At 41.6% G+C, this 19,236-nt stretch overlaps 1 protein-coding gene across 2 annotated transcripts in view; it reads right to left on the bottom strand.

Moving 5' to 3' along the window:
* Window positions 1–19,236, bottom strand: part of SCARB2 (scavenger receptor class B member 2) — a 69,732-nt gene that overhangs the window by 5,225 nt on the left and 45,271 nt on the right. For both annotated transcript variants that reach the window (XM_014865733.3, XM_014865725.3), the window contains exons 5-10: window positions 16,168–16,259; window positions 12,331–12,450; window positions 9,512–9,681; window positions 6,457–6,575; window positions 4,959–5,032; window positions 2,956–3,007 (exon numbers count right to left, since the gene is read on the bottom strand). In XM_014865733.3, the coding sequence (XP_014721219.1) occupies window positions 2,956–3,007; window positions 4,959–5,032; window positions 6,457–6,575; window positions 9,512–9,681; window positions 12,331–12,450; window positions 16,168–16,259 (627 nt within the window). The remainder of the gene's footprint in view (window positions 1–2,955; window positions 3,008–4,958; window positions 5,033–6,456; window positions 6,576–9,511; window positions 9,682–12,330; window positions 12,451–16,167; window positions 16,260–19,236) is intronic.

Below are 19,236 nucleotides of genomic sequence, written 5' to 3'. Positions count from 1 at the left end.
CAAAATCATCCTATCTGCAACAACATGGATGGACCCTGAGGGTACTATGTTAAGTGAAATAAGCCAGATAGAGAAAGACAAATACTGTATGATTTCACTCATATGCTGAAGATAGAAAAACGCATGGACAAAGAGAACAGATTAGTGGTTACCGGAGGGGAAGGGGGTTGGGGGGGTGGGCATAAGGGGTAAAGGGGTACATATATATGGTGACTGACAAATAATAATGTACACCTGAAATTTCACAATGTTATAAACTATTATGACCTCAATAAAATAAAAAATAATAATACATATGCAATAAAATAATTCTTTGGAGAAAAACACAGGTTGGAAAAGGGAGGGAAAATATTCAGAAATATTGAGATAGTATCATTGTTTCGCATCAGATAACTCCAACTCATTCTTCAAACTCCAGCTAAGCATAACTTCCTTCTAGAAATTTTCTCCAGCCACCTCAGGCCTAGTCAAAGGCCCCTTTATGTGCTTCCCACTGAGTCTCTAAAATCTTCCATCACTGTCTTCACACTCTGCATTCTAACTGTCTGTTTACCTGTCTGTCTCCTTGTGACTATGAGGTCCCTGAAGGCAAGATTTTTATGTGTCACCTCAACAGTGGGTTGAGCATCCTGTACACAGTAGGTGCTCAATTAATGTCAGCTGATTAAATGAATGAATGTATGGAACATTCTAACAATGATATGTGGAAAAGTATAATTTCTCTCTTGTTTAGATCTATACTAATCAGGACCAAGGTCTAGATAGAAAGTATTCAGGGAAGTCTTGAGGCTAACCAGAATTCCAGAAGGTGTTGACAACCAAGGAAATGTTCTAACAGCACTTTTTGTATGCAAGGCAAAGGTATTATCACCTTAAACTGTCATGGGTGAGATATCTGGAAAGCTTAATTCCATAAAAGTTCCACACAACAGATGAGACTTTAGCTTAATTTAGACTCAGTGTGCAACAGACTGAGGCAGAGGGTGGGTTCCAGGGCTGCTTCTTCCAATCAATGGCTGAGTCCATCAGGGTCAGAGTTTCTGCCTCTGGAAAAAGGAGATGGGAGAAGAGTCTCCAAGCCCACTCCCAGGTCTAATGTCTTATTTTTCTAGAGTAGAGAGAAGTCAAGTACTTCTAGGAGGCACCAAAAGCACAGCTTTCATTCCATCGTTCCCTGGACCAAATCTAGTCTTCAACAAAAAGCAGAGCAGAAGATGGGGTGGAGGGGACTTCAAATATGCCACAACTAGGAAGAGAAGCTGCCAGAACAGGGCCATTCCTCATTTTCAACAAGCTCTGCTTTCACACCCCTCTCCACAGACAATAACCGTGATGACCCAGGAGGTCCTGTAAATTGATAAAGCTTGCCTGAATTTTTCCTATCAAACAATAAAAGCCTTGTCTTAGAACTGTAATCACAAACCCTTCAAAAGTTTATAAACATGGCTACCAATATAATGCCAAATTTAAAAAAAAAAGCTCTAAAACTGTATCTACAGTATGGTCCCAACTACATAATATCAAAACCAGAGAAACAGTAAGAGGCAACGGAAGCAGATGTCAGCTGCACCTGTCTCTGAGGGACAGGCTTGTCAGTGACTCACTTTTTAAATATTTTTAAATTCTTTTTTAATTGAGGTCTAACTGACATATTATATTAGTTTCAGGTGTACAACATAACGATTCCATGCTCATACAGTGATTCGCTTAGTAAGTATTTTTTAAATTTCCTAAGAGTTCTATAAAGACCACAGGTTAGTTTTACAAACTGTAAAACATTGAGTGACTTTTCACAAAGTCATTATCAGCAAAAATTTTACAACACATTGTTGAGAAAATAAAGCAAGTTAAAGACAATATGTCAGTCTAGCTCAAGTTTTGTAAAAAGTGACTTTTATTTTCCCTTTTCTTGCTAATCTCTGTTACTAAATTTTCTAAAAAGAACAAGTATTTTTAAGGAAGAGAGAAAAATAATAAAAACTTTGAAATATGCAGCTGTTAGCAACAGAAGCCAGCCAATCAAGAATTTATTGAGAGGAAAAAAGGCTGCAATTTAAAAAAAAAAAAAGGCTGCAATTTTCCCCTCAAAACTGGGTGGAAGACAGAGGAAAATTAAGGAGACAGAACTACATACAGTAAATGTGATATGTAATCTGGAAAAGAGTTGATCACAAGTATCTTAAATAGCAGGTGTTTCCTGAGCTTTCAGAATATGCTTTTATTTATAAAACTTCAACTTATACATAACATTTATGGATAAAATTTCTGTAGGTACACTATGAAAGAAATAATTCTTCAGGGAAACTCCTGTTGTTTCAACTAAGACAAGAACTGTTTCCTAAAATCCATGATATATATTTGTTTACCAGAAAGTAGGAAAAAACCCTGTGCTATGATGAAGGATAAGGCAACCAGTATCGCTAAAACCAGTGGCACGCATTGTGATTTATTTAATCACTTCTTCAACCATTTATTTAATCATTGCTTTAACCAATTTACATAAAATTTTCATGTAATGTTGCAAACCGTTTTAATTTTACTCTTTCCCTCCTCCTCAACAATGATCGGTAAACCGACTGCATTTTACAAACTGGCAGGGTTTCAAAGACGGAGGAGACCCCACGAGAGGCTGAACTGGACATCTATCCGAGGCTATTTATTATATGGCTATTGATTTACATTATGTTTCTCACATAACCAGCTTCCCAGAAAGGAGTTTTACCCAAATAATGTTCTTGAGAAGGGAAATTTCTTTCTGCCATTTCAAATCTCATGGAAGGCCACGTCATGTAAACATATAAACAGAAGTTTTCTGAGGACAAGCAGGTTTTTAAAAATCCCCTTTCCCCTGTCTCACATCTTAAGTTACACGTAGCTACAATAGTGGACATCATAAGGGAAGTTTCCCAAGCTTCCACAGCTAAAACACACCCGGGACTCCCTCCCAGGACTTACCTCATTGATATACATCACGGGGAAAACCAAGGTTCTAATGTTTCCTGTTTCACTACAAAGACAAAAGATGAGATTATTTTCTAGACATCTTCATTGTAATGGCACACTGGTCTGGAAAGATAAGTTTATATAAAAACTCCAGCACACATTTCATTAAATTAACCAGAATTGATGCAGACTTCTTAATTATCTTTGCAAACACTTACCAATCAGAAGTTAGATTCCAATTTGTCAGTCTGACAATTCCAAGTCTGGCACATTTATGTAAAGTGTTTTTAACCAAACACAAGATCCTGAGAGCAAATTCATCAAAATGATTACTATTCTCCCAAGAGTTATCAGAGAGGAGGCAACAGCCACCAGAACAATGTTGCCATTCCTCAGAATGTTTTGTAATCAAGCCACTAAGTGTCGTCTTCACAGGAGCCCAGAGCAACCACTTCCCGAGCCTTTGCCAGGCACCAGCTCTGCGCCTGGCGTTCCGTGGACTTATTTCGTTTAATGCTCACAGTAGTCCCATGCAGTAGATATTACTATCCCAGGTTTAAGATGAAGAGATGATGGCTCAGAGCAATTTGCCGACCACCACCACAAGTAAGTGGTGAAGCCTGGATTGTAATTCCATTTTGATTCTACGGCTCTAGATCTTAACTACTAAATACTGCCTCAGAAATGCAGACACAGGTGACAAAATGCATTCTTACAAACCACATATGCTTCCTGGAAAGATTCAGGACATGTGGGGTTAAATCTGGCAAATGTGATGGGGAACCAACCAAGTTTTATAGATAGATAGCTAGTTATGATGGAATAAATGAAAAGCAATAAAACTAATAAGGAAAGTTAATACACTGAGGTATATGAGGAAGCCATTTTGGTTTAAAACTGAATCAGCCTGAACTTTTTTCCAGAATGGCCCGATACAGCCCGTGAAGCCCGCATTGCACGTCTGCTTTAAACAGTGAACAGTCTCTCAGAGCAAGGAGTGCTGCCTTTAAAGACAGGGACAAATGCCTCCCTCCCATATCAGGATTTCTCTCAAGATCAGCATCCCTTCCCCAAAGCCATGGTCAGAGTGACCTGCTGTGTGCACCGCAAAACATCCTGTGACTGCAGGAAAGACAAAGCAAGCATTCCTGTCATGTGTGATGTACGCTCCCTGTTCTGAAATGGTATATAGCCATTTCTCCTCTGTGCTTTCTTCCCTGGTGGAGAGAGTGCCTCCGCACCACGGTCCTCCAGCTGACTCACACAGTAAACTCACCCCGTTTTTAATCTATAGATTGATTATTGGTTACTTGTGTCGATGGTTAGATAGACTACAGATAGAAAGAATAGATAGATACATATGATATTACATATAGTTTTACATCCTGTTTTTTCATACAACATTAAATCATAAGCATTTTCTCATATCCAAAAATTCCCATTGCAAAGTTTAAGCAGAGATTATACTTAGGAATCCTAATCAAGCAGTGCTTTTCGGAGGGAGCGCGGGAGGAAGGGCTGGACTCAGCACATTGTTCTAACTGTCCGACTGAGAGCTCGTGGCTGGCCCTGGGTGGGAGCAGCGGGAAAGAAGAGAGGGGAGGCAACACAGTGCCGGCGAGGGAACTGCTTGGTGACCTGGGGAAGAGCAGACTCTGGCTTTATGAGCTGTGTGGGTCCTGGCAAGTTATTTAACTTCTCTGTGCCTGGGTTCCCTCATCTGTAAAATGGGGATAATAGAGGGTTATTGGGAAGAATAAATGAGTTAATAGATGTAAAGTACTTAGAACAATACCTGACCCACGGAAAGCACTCTATACATGTTTGGTTAAATAAAATAAGTGAATTCCAAGACCGAGGCAGCCTATGAAAATGCTGATCTCGCCTCATCCTGAAGGGCAGGGGTGAGCAGAGTTAGGAAGTGGGCTGCACCCCTCCCAATATCGACCCTACTAGAAAGTCAACGTAGCAAAATGTTTCTACCCTCTGCCTCTGTAGAAGGAAGCAAAACTTACCTAAACTCATCTAATTTTCTGACATAAACGTTGATTTGGAACCTCTTGGCAGCTCTTAGGATAACGCCAGTCAACTGTAAATTAGAGAAACGGAAAGACAACATTAGGATTTATTAAAACCACAAACACGGCTTTTTTCAATAGAGCATCATTTACGTGTGGTTCTGATAAACACTGTGGCCACCACCACATCTGATAGAGTGGGACAAGGACAAACAAGGACAGAACAAGAACTGTGCCCTGTGTTGTGTTAGGTGCCTGGTAGAGGAATGTTTCTCAAGCTTTACTATGCATGTGGGTTCTTGGGGACCTTGTTAAAATGCAGGTCCTGATTCAGTGCGTCGCGGGTGGGGCCTGAGACTGAGCATTTCTAACAAGCTCCCAGGTGATGCTGCCACTTTGAATAGCAGAGCCCTAGAGAACCCCAGCAGGAGGGGGATCCAGCAGATACCTTGTCAGCTCTGGATATCTCTCAGATGTCCAGAGAGCTAAGAGGATGGTGGTCACAGCTAGAGAATGGTGCCCAAGTATGGTCGGGGCCCACCTAACAGGGCAGGGAGGGTCAGGTGCACTGGTGGCCATCGTCCCCGTGACAGCTCCACCTCTGCGCTAAGGTTATGGGGCTGCGCCTAGCCCTTGGGGACAAGCACCTCCTAACAGTTTGGCTGATGAAAAGGAACTGATTGATGGCTAAGAGAGAAAAGGGAAAAAAACCACTCCAGATCTTATTCACAAAAAGATACGACCACCAGTTTCTTAGACACAAATGCAATGAGTGGAGCTAACAGCCAAGTCCCCATGCATTGCTGTGCTAAAGGACTGTTTTCACTTTTCTTGTCTTGTGCCATGTGTTCAAAAGCCCATGAACAAAGATACCTGACCTTTAGTTCAGTTTCTACAGTGAGGGCTCTCACACTGTGAAATGCCATTCACATCCTTTTAACACGGTTTTGCTTTTTCTCCTCTGTGAATACAGGATTAAAGTACATGCATATCTGATACCTTTTACCTTAACATAAGAAACTCTCAAAAGTTCCTGTAGAAAGAGGTTTGCCAAAAGTGACTGAAGCTAATATACATATTTAAATTTCAACTACAATACGCCTGGCAAAGCAGAGGAACGTCTTCAACCTTGCTGATCTGTGCCCCGATGGGACAAATGCATGTGTTCAGGTCCAATCTTCTTCTGGCGACAGAAGGTGGACCAGGTCACGCGGGTCCAGTCTCAGTTGTTTCTAATGATGGAACTTTCACTGTCGCTTGCTTGTTAAAGCAGGTTTGCTGATATTTCTGCATATCAGATCCACAGAATCCAGCCTTCTAACCACAGGGCTCTGAGGCCACGCACCACATTGCACTGAGCTGAGCTTCCTCCACGCGAATGTAGATGAAAGGAATTTTCATTTTCTTACGAGTGCTCAGGACTAAACTGGGGAACACCGTATAGACAGACAGAATAAAACACACGCTCTTTCACCAGGAGGACGCATGTACTCACAGGATTAATGTCCACAAATGTCTCATGGTAGTCCTTGTTTGGATGCATGCCGTCTATGGCAGAAACAAACTTCTCATCTGCTTGGTAGAAGTGTGGGAAAGACATAACAATAGGTGCACCTGCGTGTGAAGGAAAACAGAGCTGAGGGTGTGGCTCTTCAGAGTCCAAGACGAAGACAAAGCTCCTGACCACAAACCTGCTTCCCAAGGTGGGGCGGAAAGTTAGACACAAGCAAACCTGGGTGGGGAAGAGGGGCAGACCGCAATTCCATTCCACACTGCCTAGTCTGGGACTTACACTGCATTTCCTGACATCTCATTCACCCCCACATCATTTTATCCAACAATATACACTGAAGTCCTGGCTAAATTATTCATTCTTCAACAAACATTTGCCGAACCTGTAAGATGTAAATGCTTTACGCACATTATTTTAATTAACGTCCCCAGCAGCCCTATGAAGTTAGAACCATTATCTTCATTTTCCATTTGAGGAAAGTGAGGTTCAGAGAAGTTAGAAAATGTACCCAGGGACATGCAGCTATGAGGTGACAGAGGCAGAAGTCTGACTGAATGAGCCAATCCCATCTCAAAGCACCTGTTTCAACCACATTCTCTACCAGTAAATGGTCTTTTCCCCCGGCTTTTCTGTCTTTCTGGTTTTGTTTTAGCTAAGAGAGGCTTTGTTCTCCTGCATATGATGTTGCAGAAGTTTTTACGACTCTGCCTGGTCATGCCATCCGCCCAGTCTCTGGCTAGATTAAGGTCTGCCCACAAGAAGACTCTGGTTTTTTCTTTTTTTCTTTCCTATTCATTTTAAGAAACACAGGGAACCAAGTTATTAAAGGAAACCTATTCTAGATTTTGCTATTTAAGAGGAGAGAGGAACTCAATAATTGCTGCCAGGTAAAAATATTTTTGGAGAAACTAACTTACTGGCAAATAATTTAACTCTGCTTACATATCCACCAGCCCATGGCTCAAGATACACATCATTTGTCACATACATGAGTTTTGCTCTTTATTGCTAAACAGTTTCACAAAGATATGACTTCCTTCTTTGTGACCTACAGTAACCTTTAAAATGTGTTCTTAAAGATCTGTTGAGAACTTAATAAGGGCCAGACATTGTCCTGAGTATTTGACATACATTATCTCTAACCTTGACACAACCTTCCAAGCAAGCAATCATCACTCCCATTTTACAGATGAGAAAACTGACGTCTGGAACCTTCCTTCGTCAAGTTGGCCAATTTGCTAACAAATAGAACAGGACTCAAACCCTACCTGCCTCACCCCAGAATACTCCCTTCATCTCATTACCCAAAATGTGCTCCTGAGGAATTCAAAACAGCTGAGGATAATCCTGGTGAGTTTAACGCTTCTGTCCACACTCGGGAATACGTAAGAAGCAAGAGGAAAAGGTTTGTAGCAAGAGGTTGGACTGCTGCAAAGTGGAATCTTCCTGTTGATTCTGACATCAACTTCTTGAGGAAGCAGAACGTTCATAAAACAACAAGAAAGATATGTCCCCCTTTGTGCCTTGGCCAGAGGTCTCAGAGCTTTCAAACTCCCGGCACGGTTTCAGGACCATTCACCCAGTCAGACAGCAGGCGAGGTCAGAAGCAGCAACCTGTTCCCATTCACGTGGGTCTCATCTCCAGGTAATGGCTGCCATGTTCCCTGGCACAGGGGTGCCCAAATTGTAGGCACCATCTTCATGAGAATCACCTGGAGCTCAAGTTAAAAATACAGATTTTGGGGCCTAGTATGTGGGCTCTGGGACAGATATTGTTAATGATTCTCCAGATAATTCTGATGCAAGACCAGGTTTGGGAGCCACTGCCCCATGAGACAAGGATAGGCACGTATACCACTGACCTTCAGCCTTATCCCGAAAGGAGATTTTCAAGTTAATCAGACAAGGGGGCAAAAGCTAGCATGTTACTTTATTCAGGAGAAAAGGACAACTTTATCGAGGAGAAAGCGGTTACCCAGTTTCTCAAGAGAAACTTGAAAGAGGAATGGTAGCCTGAGAGGAATCACGGACGAATAAGGGAAGACCCTCACTGCCAGCAGGGATTTGCTCAGAGATAAGGACCCGATAAAAATCATGTTCCCTCCCTGAGCCCTGGTTTCCACAATTATGAAAAGAGCCCACTGGATGTCTATCCAGCAAGGCTATTATGAATAATCATGCAGCATATGATAGTTAAAACTAGTCCTTAGGATGAAGAAAATGCTTCTGTCAGTTGTACCACTGATAATTCTGCCTCATTCCCAGAAAGGAGCAGAGTGTCTCAGACATTAAGAAACACCAGGGTGCCAGCCCTGTGGCCAAGTGGTCAGGTTCGCGTGTTCCCCTTCAGCAGCGTGGGGTTTGCCAGTTTGGATCCTGGGCACGGACATATAAGCTGCTCATCAAGCCAAGCTGTGCCGGCATCCCGCATAGAATAACTAGAATGACTTACAACTAGGATATACAACTCTCTACTGGGACTTTGGGGAGGGAAAAAAAAAAAGAGGCAACAGATGTTAGCTCTAGGCAAGTCTTCCTCACCAAAAAAAAAAAAAAGAAAGAAAGAGAAACACCAGGAAATTTGTAGTCAGGGTTTAAAACTAACTCTGCTTTGAAATCATTGAGAATCTTTACCAAGATCTGTACTTGTTAGTGAGTTCTCCACTTCTCTTTTAGCATTGTTTTGAACATGAAATGAGTTAATGCTTTATATGTACTAACTACACATAAATATAGAAACCACTTAGAACAACGACTAGCTGAACAGTGACTAGTGCAAATGCTCAGTAAAGATGAGCTTTTATGACTGTTAAGACATATACACTATTGCCCAGAGAAAACACAACATGGTCTTCTAGCAAGAAAAAGCATTACAGAAAAGCCAAGCATTTTTTTACCATTCTATAGCTGTCCTACGAAACACTGTTCTTGACAGGTCAGAATCGTTCTTTCTACTGGGCTGATGACAGTCTTTGGGGAAGAACACCAATCCCACCTTCTGGACACTCATCATCAGGTCCCCTGTCTGAGTTCTTACCATTCTTGCAGATGCTGACATTCAAAACTCCTGAGCCCAAGCAGTTTCCTTCAGGTATGCAGAAGCCGGCGTTGTCGGAGGTATTGGCTAATATTTCTGCGGGCACCTTATACCGAAGGGCAGGCAGTCCCCGGACACTCTCAAAGTCACTGAAAGTTATATACACTGACCTGTTAGGAGGTAAGATTATAAAGTCAATGTGGGCTCCAGTCAGTGTCATCTGCCCCAAATCAGTAAGCTAGCATCCGTTCTCAGGTACAACGTGGCTGAAAGCTTACGGGGTCAGTGGAAAATGAAGATGCAAAAGAAAGCTTGAAAGGAGCTCAACCCACTCAATGTGTCATAAAGTAGAAGATGAACTGGCTTGAAAGATGTCTAAGATGTAGCAACTACGGTAATATCCAAACAAGGCCAAGAAAAGAAAAACATAATGTATGGTAGAAAATTAAGAAGACGACCTTTCGAATGGAGACGCATGTTGAGAGAAATAAAAGAGCCATGTAGACCAGCATGGACACATGGCAGCGTGGATGAGGCAGAAGCAAAGAAAAGGCAGCAGGGAGGAGGCAGAGGAGCAGGAGCAGACCAGGCAGCGAAGGGTTTGGCCTGGAGGATTCCTAGGGCCTGGAAAAGCGCCACGTTAGACAGATACTTGATCAGGAGGCATCCTTTGATACCCATTTCCCCCAAATAAAAATAGTTTCTATATTTCTCCCCAGTCATTTATTTCAACGGAGGTCAAACAATTCTGCCTTCAGTTGTTACAGAGTTTCAAACAGGAGACCCATATCACACTAACCATCCTCCTATTCGCATGGCCCCTGAGGAACTGCCAAAGCCCTTTCCCCTGAAGGCCGAGGGGAAGGGCTCCGGACGCCTCACTTTTTCACCTTGGCACCAGATGAATCCATCTCTCGCAGGGTTGTGAATAACACGGATGTTGCCATCCACTGCACATCCCACCTCTACAACATTTTTTTTAATGAAATATTTTAAGCAAACAAAAATAGAGAAAATATTATAATAAATACCTTTTATAACAAATACCATTCAGATAAATGGAAAATATATTATGGATACAACTGAAGCTCTCTGTGCAGCACTCCTGATTCTAGTCCTTCTCTGTGTCCTTAGAGGTAACCACTCTCCTGAATTTGGGGTTTATCCTTCCCATTCAGGTCTTTACACTTTTACATACATGCCTACTCATAAACAATATGTGGCACTGTTTGCTATTTCTAAGTGTTATATAAACAGTATGCTATATTCTCTTTCTGTAATTTGCTTTCTCATTCACTGTTATATTTTTAGGACGTATTACATGAATGTACATAGCTCTGTTTCTTGTATTTTAAATCCCTTATGATCTTCCATCATATGAATACACCACTATTTATTTATATTCTCCTTTTTATAAGCACTTATATTGCTTCCAATTTTTCACTACTACAAGCAATGTTGCAATGAACATTGCTGTATATGTCTCCTTGCATTTATATACAGACTTCTTCAGGCCTGGAACCTACTAGAAGAAAACTGAAGAATGATGGAGTTTGCATGTCTTTGGTTTACTAAACATTGCCACTGGCTCTTCAAAGTGGTTGTACCAGATAAGAATGTGTTTCCTCTGTGCCAAATCTTTTTTAAAGACCTCCTACTGTCCTCCTAGGTTCCCGTGTTCCATTCATTGTACTCAATTGTGCTTTCTCTCCCTTCAGTCCTTCCACAAACATTTGTTAAAGACACCGGCCAGCCTGAAGGTGACTGGGCTATTCTGTAGGAGAGATGGAAAGGGTCTAGATGGTGGTACAGATGGCGGAGTGGAGAGGTGGGGATGAACGTAAGAGCTATTTCTGAGCAGGAACTGACAGCACTTGGTGACTGATTACGCACAAGAGAGAGGTGAAATTTACAGCACCACTGACGCTTCTGGCAGGGCTGACTGGGTAGGTGGTGCGATTATGTAAGCTATGAGACCCCAGGAGGACGGCCATGCTTGAGAATATTGAATCAACAGTGTCCACTGAGACTAGGTCACTCAGACTTTGAGGAGAAGTTTCACAGAAAGCCTTGCAGGACTGAGTGGGAGAGGAAATGGAGGCTGCGTGAGGAAGCCACTCATCCAAGCAGTTTGAGGATGAAGGGCGGGAGGTGGAGCAGATGATGCGAGAGGGGAACCAGGGTGGAGAGGAGGCTGCTTTCTTCCCACCGAGGAGACTCAATCACATTCATGTGTAGAGAAGGAGCAGGCAGGAGAGAGGGAGGGATTACAGGGCAAGGGAGGGCAAATACGATCGAGGGGAAGGTTACAGCTGAGCAAACACCTACAAACTCGGAAAGAGGGGCAGCAGTATGATTTACTTATCTTCTAGGTAGCGATTACCTGTTAACTGGAAAAAGACTAGGTCAAATTTCCTGCTTGACAGAGTGTATCATAAGAACTGACAGCAACACTTAATATTATTTCCTGTGTGACAGACCCTGGGCTAAGTATTTTACTAACAGTAACTCATCTGTCCTCATAACAACTCCCAAGGTAGGCAACTATTTCTACCCTCATTTTACAAATGAGGAAACTGAGGCACAGAGTGGCCTCCCTTTCCCAAGGTTAATAAAGATTCACAGCTGTAAGTGGTAGGGCCAATATTCAAACCAATGCAGTCAGGCTCTGCTGTGAACCACGACACCACATGGCCTCTCTACACGCCATCAGCACTTATCACTGACGAAGCATAAATAGCTACACCTGGTAAGTGTAGCTACATGTGGTCTTCACACTTTGGGTGGTCTTGCAGTCAAGGAACTTGTTAAGTTCTTACCTGCAAAAATCAGATGGGAAGACATAAAGGACTTCGTCTCTGGTTATTAACGGATGAAAAGAATCTCCATCCGTTCCATTAATCATATTGCATCTGTCTGTTGTCCACCAGTCAAGTGACCTGTAATTGATAAGCACAAGCAAGAGTCAAGACAATCAAATTTGATTTTAGATTTTTTCAAATGCTCAGGACTTTTCAAGTTTAGCTCCTGGGAGCTGGCTAACCACAGAATTTTATTCATATGCAGACACAGAGTGATATTGGTTAGGGTTGAATCAAGACGGGGAAAAGGAGACCCCTGGTCCCTGAATTTTGATGGAAATGATAGCCAAAAATTCCTCTTTCCTTCCTCCAAAAAAGAGTAGCCTACGTAGAGGTTTAGAAGTATCCATGTCCGAAAGCAGTGACCCAACTGAGCACGAACAACAGCCCTGTCCAGAGCCAGCCCACTGAGAGATGAGCTCTGGCCAGATATGCCCAGCTCTTCAATATTCATGACAGGGCATTAACTCTGTCTCCTCGCAGAACAGTTCTCTGTTCCAGAATTAATGGAGGACTCTCCTGGGCCACAAGAAAGCTTAAGATTGAATCAACTTCATACTCGCTAAAAGCACAGTTGAGATAGTAGGTTTTTAAATTTTTTTTAATAATGGCACAAAATGCAAAAGAAAGGAAAGGAGAGGCAATAAATAGTGATTCCCCCAACTTCTGCTCACGGTGGCCCTCTAAGTTCATGAATCGAGGGCCTCTTCCAAATACAAACAGAACAGGGGCTGACAAAACCCAAAAGAGAAATTCAGAAGGTCTACACTATGCTCAAACACGAACTGTCCTCATAACAACTCCCTAGACAGTAAAAAGATGATAAATGCAAAGTGGGGAGTCGGGCTAAAGCTACTGGCCCACAGGGCTGCAGATCTGGAAGCAAGGAGAAGAACTGGAAATTTAGCTCCTGAGGTTAATAAAGATTCAAGGAGGTCCACCAAGGGCTTGAAATCAGGGTCTTCGGGGCAGGGATTCCCTGCTCATTAAGAGAGGCCAGGGGCCGGCCCCGTGGCCGAGCGGTTAAGTTTGCGCACTCTGCTTCGGCGGCCCAGGGCTTTGCCAGTTCGAATCCTGGGTGCCGACATGGCATCGCTCATCAAGCCATTCTGAGGCGGCATCCCACATGCCACAACTAGAAGGACTCACAACCAAAATACACAACTCTGTACTGGGGGGCTTTGGGGAGAAAAAGGAAAAAATAAAATCTTTTAAAAAAAAAAAAAAGAGAGGCCAAAGAAAGCAGCTTCCACCTGCCATGTGGAGTTAAACAGGTACAAAGCCGAGTACTGGGGGGCAGGGAACCCCAGACAGGCCTCATGACCAGAACCTGAGTCCAGCTATGCTGACTGTGGCTGGGTCTGTGATGGCCCTGCAGAGCTGTGGGTAAGAGGCCCACCCGTGTGCACTGGGTGTACTGGGGGCTCCAGGGTGGGCTACGTGGAGGCAACTGCAAAACTACTACATAGGGAGAGGGAAGAGGATAGACAGACAGACACACATTGATACGGACTGACTTCCCAACGAAAATAATTCTGCAAATCAACATTTTTTTTAAAAAAAAAATAAAAGTTATGCTAAGAGACAGGCAACAAAATCAACAAGGAGAAGATGAATTCACTTTAGAAGAAATTCAAATACTTGACCAATTTGGCTAATACTTTAAATAAATATATTGTTTAGTATCCTCAAACAGACAAACGAAAGAATAACATCCTTAGAAAATGAATGGTAAATTATTAAAAAGGCAAAAATGAAACAAGAATAGAGAGATCCAAAAAAGGAAAAATGGAATCTTAGAAATAAAGACAGTTTCTGAAAAAAAAACCTCTATATAAAACTCTAGACAGTACATAACTAGAGAGAGATGGTTAATTGGAAGATAGTTCTAAGTAATTTGCTCAAAAAAATGAAAAATTAAAAGATTAAGATACAGAGAATAGATTGGGAGGCTCCAATAAAGGTTTAATAGATTTTGGGGGGGAGGGTGAGACTAGAGTAAATAACAGAGAAGCAGTAAGTTCAGAGAGAACTGCTGAAAGTTTTCCAAACTTTAAGAAAGATATGAGGCCTTGGATTGAAAGCATGCCCCAAGGGCCAAACAGGATAAATAAAAATAAATTCAAATCTGATATGTTGTAGTAAAACTGTAAAAGGCCAAGGAAAAGAATAGATATTAAAAGCCAATGGAGGGGGACAGCCTGGTGGTGCAGCGGTTAAGTTCCCATGCTCTGCTTCGATGGCCCGGGCTTCGCGGGTTCGGATCCCAGGTGCAGACACGGCACTGCTTGTCAAGCCATGCTGTGGTAGGCGTCCCACATATAAAGTAGAGGAAGGTGGGCATGGATGTTAGCTCAGGACCAGTCTTCCTCAGCAAAAAGAGGAGGATTGGCGGCAGACGTTAGCTCAGGGCTAATCTTCCTCAAAAAAGAAAAGTGTCCAGACATCACCAAATGTCCCTTGGGGGTGCAAAACTGCCTCTGGTTGAGAACCAATGTACAAATGGGAAAAAAAATTAATAAAATATGTTGGTACATTTAATTATTTACTATAAAAATAATGAAATTTTTACTCATATTTGGCTTCCTAAGACAGTAAAACAAGTTGTAGAGAAGAATAACATGGAAGATGTGTGTGCGTTAAGAAATGAATAAACTTACCGTCCTGTTTGGAAGGAAAAGACAGACAACAAATAGCTTTAGACTTTGTTAGGAAAATATTGTTAAACATGAATCATAAAACTCTAAGGATACAATAGACATAAACAAAAAAAAGTCCAAATATATTAAATAATATATCATTATACCGTAAATATGCCAGTAATTATAACATGTATATAAAAGGATTAAACTCTCCTATTAAAAGACTGGAAAGAAAATAGATTGGGTTTAAAACAAAATCCAGCTATATCCTGTTTACAAGTAAATTTCCCTCCCCGCCCAGCATCCCAGTCATCCAGCTGCCCCTCCACAGGCAACACTGTTGCCAGTTCCTTGGGAGTGGGGTTGCACAGGTCTGCGCATGCAAGCACGTTTAGTACAGAGACATGTGTACTTTTTAAAATTTAAATAAGCCTCTTATTTAAAAATAGTTTGAGATTTACAGAAAAGTTGCAAAGATAGCACAGAGTTCTCCTATATTTCACACCAGTTTTTTGCCTGTATTCCTGGGAAGCTTAGAAGTAAATTTAATATTCAAGAATAGAACTCTGACCTCAGTCCCTGAAGAAGTAGCTTCCTTTTCTCTCAAAGGTTTCTAATTTCTCTGACTTAAAAAATTATCTTATTTTATATATAGCTTTATTGCAAGCTGCCTCAGCTCCTTTTTGGAAGTAGTTTTTTTATAAGTTATAAATATAATAAATTTTTGAAATGCTATAATACTGAACTCAAACGTATTTCATCTTCAAAGAAAAATACACAAACAAGCCACAATCACTAAATCAAATTGAAAAAAGAACTTCTTCCCTTCCCCCAAAAGATGTGTACACAGAGGTTTGAAAAGTATTTATGCTGCAGCTACACGCATTCAATGACTAAGCAGAAGAGTGACACTTTCACTGGCTGGTAATTCACACCGAGCCATGATAAATTTACAAATCATTAATATTTCATTTGTAAAGTACATAATGCCAACACTGATTTATAAAATAATTATAAAGTTATTTTACATATTTATAGATTTCTCATCCAAAAACTTTTCAGTGCTAGAATTTTTTTGAAATAATGCATAAGTGGATGCTCACTTTAAATGAAAATTGAAAAACTAATTACGCTGATAAATCATCAGACTTACGTTTTTCCATTCCATTCCACAATCTTGGAAAAGTTAAGGTAATTGTCTTCTCCAGTTAGAAAGACATAGTCTCCATCATTAGTACCATTTTTCTGAAAATAAGCAAATAGGATCATTTAAAGTAACTGTGATGGTTAATTTTACGTGTCAACTTGGCTAGGCTATGGTGCCCAGCTGTTTGGTCAAACACTAGTCCAGATGTTGCTGTATTCTGGAGATGTGGTTAACATTTACAGTCAGTTGACTTTAAGTACAAGAGATTACCATCGATAATGTGGGTGAGCTCAGCCAATCAGCTGAAGGCTTTACAAACAAAATGTGAGGTTCCTGGAGAAAAAGGAAGTCTCGAGACTGCAACATAGAAATCTGCCTGAGTTTCCAGCCTGCCAGCCTGTCCTATGGATTCCAGACTTGCCACTTGCCAGTCCCCACAACTGCATAAGCCAATTCCCTAAGATAAATCTCTTGATAGGTAGATAGATATGGACATAGACATGATCTCCCATTGATTCTGTCTCTCTGGAGAATCCTGACACAGTAACTAGCAAATTTAATCTTCATGAGACTGTTCTAGTTGGGCCTAATTGCTATGTGAGGCTGAAACAGAACTAAGGAATAGAGTGATTGTTTTGCTAAATATCACACTAACTGTATTATTACTTTATGGTTTTAAAAAGTATGAGTCTAATTAAATAATGGACAAAGGATTTAAAGAGATATTTCTCCAAAGAAAAAACATTCAATGGCCAATAAGTACATAAAAAGATGCTCAACATCATTAGTTATTCGGGAAATGCAAATCAAAAACCACGAGGTACTACTTCACGCCCACTAGGATGGGAATAAATAGAAAAGGAAATAAGTGTTGGTGAGGACGTAGAGAACTTTGAGCCTTCATACACTGCTGGTGGCAATGTAAAATGTTGCAGCTACTGTGGGAGACAGCAGTTTGGCAACTCTTCAAAAAGTTAAACATAAAATTATCAAATGACCCCAAAATTCCACTCCTATGTGTATATATCCAAAAGAATTCCACTTCAAGTTCTACATCCAATGTTCACACAAAAACTTGTACACAAATGTTCACAGCATAGCAACATTATTCAAAATAGCCAAAAAGTAAAAACAACCCAAATCAACTGACGAACAGATAAACCAAGTGTGGTATCCATACAACGGAACATTACTTGGCCATAAAAAGGAATGAAGTGCTGATACATGCTACAACATGGACGAACCTTGTAAACATTATGCTAAATAAAAGAAGCCAGACACAAAGGTCATATGTTGTATGATTCCATTTATATGAATATCCATAATATATGACCGTCCAACTTGTATATGCAGGTCCCACTGCCAGAGATGGTTCCACCTCAGAGGGGTGCCTCTTAGCCCCTATTTGTGTCATGGGCATGTGTGTTGAGTTATTTTATTTTATTTTTTGCCTAACAAAGCCAAACTCCATTCCCAAATGCCCTTCCTCTCTGGCTCTGAGGAAGCTCCCACACAGAGAGTGTCCGGCTCCTCTCCTCTCAGGACCAGGCCAGTCTGGCCTCTGTTGCCCAGGACCAGTGGTCCCAGCACCCCACAGGGGCAGGAGAGAGGCTGGGCAGGGAAGGGTTTGCTTATGTTTTGTTTCAAACAAAAAACAACCTTACTTTTCTTTACAAAACCAAAAAAGATTCCAACCTTTGAACTATAAAAAAAATAAATTCTATGGGTTCATAGGCAAATCCGTAGAGACAGAAAGTAGATCAGTGGGTGCTGGGGCCATCCCACTGGTGGGAGAGGGGAACGGAAGTGACTGCTAACGGGTCTGTGGGTTTTTTGGGGGATGATGAAAATGTTCTAGAATTAGACAGTGGTGGTGGTTGCACAACCTTGTGAATATACTAAAACCCACTAAATTGTAGACTTTAGGATGATGAATTTTGTGGGAAATGAATTATATCTCAATAATAGAAAATAAGAAAGCCTAAGTCTGGGGCTAGGACCCAGTTATGCATGAATAGCCGCACTAGAAGAGAGCAGTGTGAATACAGCCCCATTTTCAGTTAAGGATTCTTCAGCTGTGTATTCTCTCCAAGTTACACTTCTTAAGGGCACATACAGCCACTCCATACGTTCTTAGAAATTCTTTATCTGGGGATGGAATTTTGATTTCTGGGAAATCGCATGAGTACTAGCTCCTCCATAATAATAAAGTAATAGGAGCTAACAATTATTTAGTATTTATAATATGCCTGGCACTGATGTGAAATTTTTGCATGAATTATCTCATGAAATCCTCACAACCATCACATAAGATAGTGTGGTAGACAGAATAACGGCCCCCCCCAAAGACGTCCACGTCCTAACCCCCAGAACCTGTGAATATGTTTCATTACAAGACAAAAGGGACTCTGCAAATGTGATTACATTAAGGATCTTGAGATGGGAAGACTGTCCTGAATTATCTGAGTGGGCCCAACATAATCCAAGGGTCCTCACAAAGAGGGAGGGAGGAGGGCCAGAGGCAGAGCCGCAGATGTGAAGACAGAGCAGAGGTCAGAGGGAGAGACTGAGAGTGAAGCTGCCTCACTGTTTGCCCTGAAGATGGTGGAAGGGGCCGCGCCAAAAACCAAAGGCTGCCTCTAGAAGGCGGAAAAGTCAAGGAAACGCATTCTCCCCTAGAGCCTCCGGAAGGAACGCAGCCCTGGCGAATCTTGATTTCAGGACTACTGACATCTACAACATCTAGAAGATAATAAATTTGTGTTGTTTTAAGTCACTAAATTTGTGGATATTTGTTACAGCAGCAATGGAAAACAAACACGGCGCAGACTATTTTATTTTACCCTCACTGTACAGATAACTTCCCAAATCACTCCACCCATAAATAGTGGAGCTAGGACTGAAGCCCAGGCCGTGACCCCACCGTCCACAGGCTGATGCTCGCGGCCATAGGCTGAGCACCCATTCATTCGTCAACAAGCACTTACTGAGAGCCCAGCATGTGTCAAGCGTTATTCCAGATGCTAGAGAGGTACCAGTGAACAAAACAGACGAAACTGCCTCCCTCGTGGTGCA

The sequence above is a fragment of the Equus asinus genome, chromosome 3, assembly GCF_041296235.1.
Source record: "Equus asinus isolate D_3611 breed Donkey chromosome 3, EquAss-T2T_v2, whole genome shotgun sequence".
NCBI lineage: Eukaryota > Metazoa > Chordata > Mammalia > Perissodactyla > Equidae > Equus > Equus asinus.
Note: the sequence above shows the minus strand (reverse complement) of the source record. Positions and strands in the feature narration are given on the sequence as shown.